General features: G+C 45.0%; 1 protein-coding gene across 1 annotated transcript; it reads right to left on the reverse strand.

The window, feature by feature from the left end:
• Positions 1–70: 70 nt before the first annotated feature.
• LOC124219161 (cytochrome b5-related protein-like) lies at positions 71–2,568 on the reverse strand. The gene is made up of 4 exons (XM_046626384.2): positions 2,329–2,568; positions 1,869–2,136; positions 825–1,116; positions 71–740 (listed from the first exon to the last, which is right to left on the reverse strand). The coding sequence occupies exons 1-4, from the start codon at positions 2,566–2,568 to the stop codon at positions 245–247; spliced, it is 1,296 nt and encodes a 431-aa protein (XP_046482340.1). The 3' UTR covers positions 71–244.
• Positions 2,569–3,096: the final 528 nt, after the last annotated feature.

Genomic DNA, 3,096 nt, shown 5'->3' on the forward strand with positions numbered 1-3,096 from the left:
ATCACATTGCATTTAAATATCACAAGCAAGATAATTTAAAACTATAACGCCGAACATATGCTCGAGAAAATTCGAAAACGTTGTTTTATTTTAAATTCCTATAACATATTTACCGTTTTTCCTCGATCCAACTTCTGACAAACGAAAAAACGCTGTATACAAAAGCTTAGAAGTTTCTCGCGGAATATTCTACTTATAAATCATCAAAAGGTACCGAGTAGTTATGACGACACAGTGCTGTGAATCATCTAGTATTCGCAGTCTTCTTCGGCGCATTGTTTACAAGCTGGAGAAATTGGCCCTTGACGTGGTCCCACTGCGACCAAAGTTCCGTACTAATGCCAAACTCTTTACAAGTTTCCGCGAACGCAGGTTCGCAGAGATAAAGATAGGCGTGGTCGACGGACGGAAGGAGGTGGTGGAGGCTGTGGGATCCGAAGCTGGTCAGGACCAAAAATATCGACGTGTCTATTTCGGCCCGGTCTCGGACGGCGTCCAACTCCGCCAGGCCCCAGTCCATGTCCTCACGATGAACGTCTCCGTCGTGGAAGATATCCGGGTGATGATGAGCCGCGCTGACTCCAACAGCGGTAAAGTGGAAGCTGGCCACCGCGATCACTTTCACCCAGGTCCATAAGGCGACGGCTGGAGGTGCCACGACGCACATCGCCGCTGGTATCAGGAAAGGGACGGCGTCCCTGACCTCGGGTCCGTTCCACTCCCAGAATGTCGAGTATATCCTGTTCGCCATGAATTATCGGATCAGAAAAAAGTGCGGGAGAACCGCTTTGCGCTTAAGCTTTTATATTGTTAGCCGAACAAACCTTTTCAGTCCCTCCTCGAAGATCATTAGAGTGTATACAGGGGGCGAAATTATCCAAGATACGAAGCGTGTAAACGGTCCCTTGTCGGGCCGAGGAAGCCACGAGAGGAACGGTTCGAACGCGGTTATCTCCATGTCCTGAACGGTGTTGGTGAATAGATGGTGACTCAGTGCGTGATTGATTCTCCATTCCCTCGAGGACAGTAACAGCAGGTCCATATAGTACATGCGAAAGGAATCTCGCTGGTGCATGAAATTATGACCGGTTATCGCTGTCCAGGTGAGAAGAACCCCTGAGAAACGAGGCTATGGTCAGAATAGCAGGTGATTTTAATTACACCTACCTATATACCGGGTTATTTCCTTGATGCACCGCATGGGAGTGCTTAATTATCAACAATTCATAACATTGTTACGCTTGAGCAAGTCTTACAGCTTCTCCCACTCCGCCCCCTGTACCAGAAGTCTACCAACTTTGGAGCGGCTCCTCGTTATAAGCGAACGAGCGATTCCATAGAATCATACGTGTTTAGACACCGAATCCGTCTACATGACGGTTATTCTCTTACAACGAAGAGCGATGATAATCATCGACACACTCGCACACGTGCAATTCCCGTGTTCTCCAATGAGCAGAGCATGGAATCCTATTCCTCTAACCGTCCTTAGACTCTCTTGTAACGTAACGAGGTAGTGAAGTGAGTGTCCCAGTTATCGGCCCTGTCCCAATTCCTGACCTTTCTTGGTTGCATCTGTTTGATCCTTAATTTTCAAATTACCACGAAATAAGTTTATAGTGTCTAACTTTCTAGCAATTGATTTTAGTCATCTAGGAATCCGCAATTTGTACCGTCAATTTATAGTTTCGAAAAATACAAGGTTCAATAATTGGGTTTAACCGTGACAATAACTGGTACACTTGGAAATGTATTGCCACCAAGAATCACTACGCAGATCAATGGATTAATCGCTTCTAATTTTAGCGCGAAGAAACCCAAATTGTCCCAATCCATTACAACTTCACACCAGTTCTGAGCGGACTAACCACTGCCTACAATGGCGATCCACGATCGAGTGGTTGCAGCGATGACGGAAAGAGCGATCGTGCCCACGAAGAGAGAATCGGCGATGAGGTTTGATGTTCGAGAAGACTTGTGGAAGTCCACGTCCTTGAGAGCTTCTCTGGCACGGGCCTTGAACTTTCTATAAAATCCGTCGGGCTTGAAGGTGAAGGGACTGGCTCTCGGGGAGATGGCGTTCCGAACAAAGAACTTTGGCAGCATTAGTTCGGCAGTCGATCTGACATGGTGTGCCTGCACCGAGAAAGAGATTCCATTCAATTTCACTCACAAGGAAGGTATCAAGGTCTGTCAAGTCACCCCTTGACATGCCTTACTTTTGGATGGTGGTTTCAAAGTGAACAAAATGAAAAAAAAGAAAAGAAAAGAACTTCGAGCAAGTGACAGGGAATTGAGTAACGGGACAGTTTGAATTTAAAAAATCACCTCGAAAGCCTCGGTGATGTCAGTGCCCCGAGTGAGCGTGATCCACTCGGTACCGCCAGGATGACTCTTCGCAAATTCGCTCAGGTCGTAAAGTTTGTCATCTACTCGCCATAGTCCCTCGGCTCCGTCGTCCTGCCTCTTGTCCTTCAGCCATTTAGCTCCCGTTTTAATCACGCTGTCCCTTTCGCTTGGATATTTGAGACCGACGAGGGTGCTCTCGAACCTTTTAGTCGGCGCCATATTGAGGATCGAGGATTATTCAAAAACCTGTAAAATTAACGAGAATATTAAAATATGTAGTCCAGTGATAGAGTGACAAAAAAGACTTGAAATCTGAAACTCTTCATGTTATCGTTTTTATTAAATTTATTCTAATTAGTCGTTGATCATTTTATACGTATTTAAAGCATAGGGTACGTTGAACAAAATTTTCACCAAGCTCAATTGCCCTTTTATCCCTCAAGTAAGCACGGAAAATATTGTTTCTAATCGAATCCAGTTCGATTAGTTTTCGTTTTCACCTCACACGGTTGTATTTCACAATTTTTCACATCGACTATACCCTCGACACGTGATCATAAGTTTGTACGAAATGTTTGCGAAATTTTTCGTCGTACAATATGACTAGTAGTCGTAACGCGACGACGAGTCAAACAACCGCCTCGATTTGCCGGTGAGAACTAACTAAAGGAAAAAGGTATCGCTTTGAATATAGTTCTAAAAACTGCTCGATCACTACCGCCAAAGGTTGATGTATATTTGCATGTG

The sequence above is a fragment of the Neodiprion pinetum genome, chromosome 5 (assembly GCF_021155775.2).
Source record: "Neodiprion pinetum isolate iyNeoPine1 chromosome 5, iyNeoPine1.2, whole genome shotgun sequence".
Lineage (NCBI taxonomy): Eukaryota > Metazoa > Arthropoda > Insecta > Hymenoptera > Diprionidae > Neodiprion > Neodiprion pinetum.

What these genes read in the sequence shown, in the direction of transcription:
- LOC124219161 (XM_046626384.2), bottom strand. Translation starts at nt 2,568, where the DNA reads ATGGCGCCGACTAAAAGGTTCGAGAGCACCCTCGTCGGTCTCAAATAT. An exon ending in ACATCACCGAGGCTTTCGAG is followed by an intron (nt 2,137 to 2,328) that starts GTGATTTTTTAA and finishes TTCTCGGTGCAG; the next exon opens with GCACACCATGTCAGATCGAC. An exon ending in GATCGCCATTGTAGGCAGTG is followed by an intron (nt 1,117 to 1,868) that starts GTTAGTCCGCTC and finishes CTCGTTTCTCAG; the next exon opens with GGGTTCTTCTCACCTGGACA.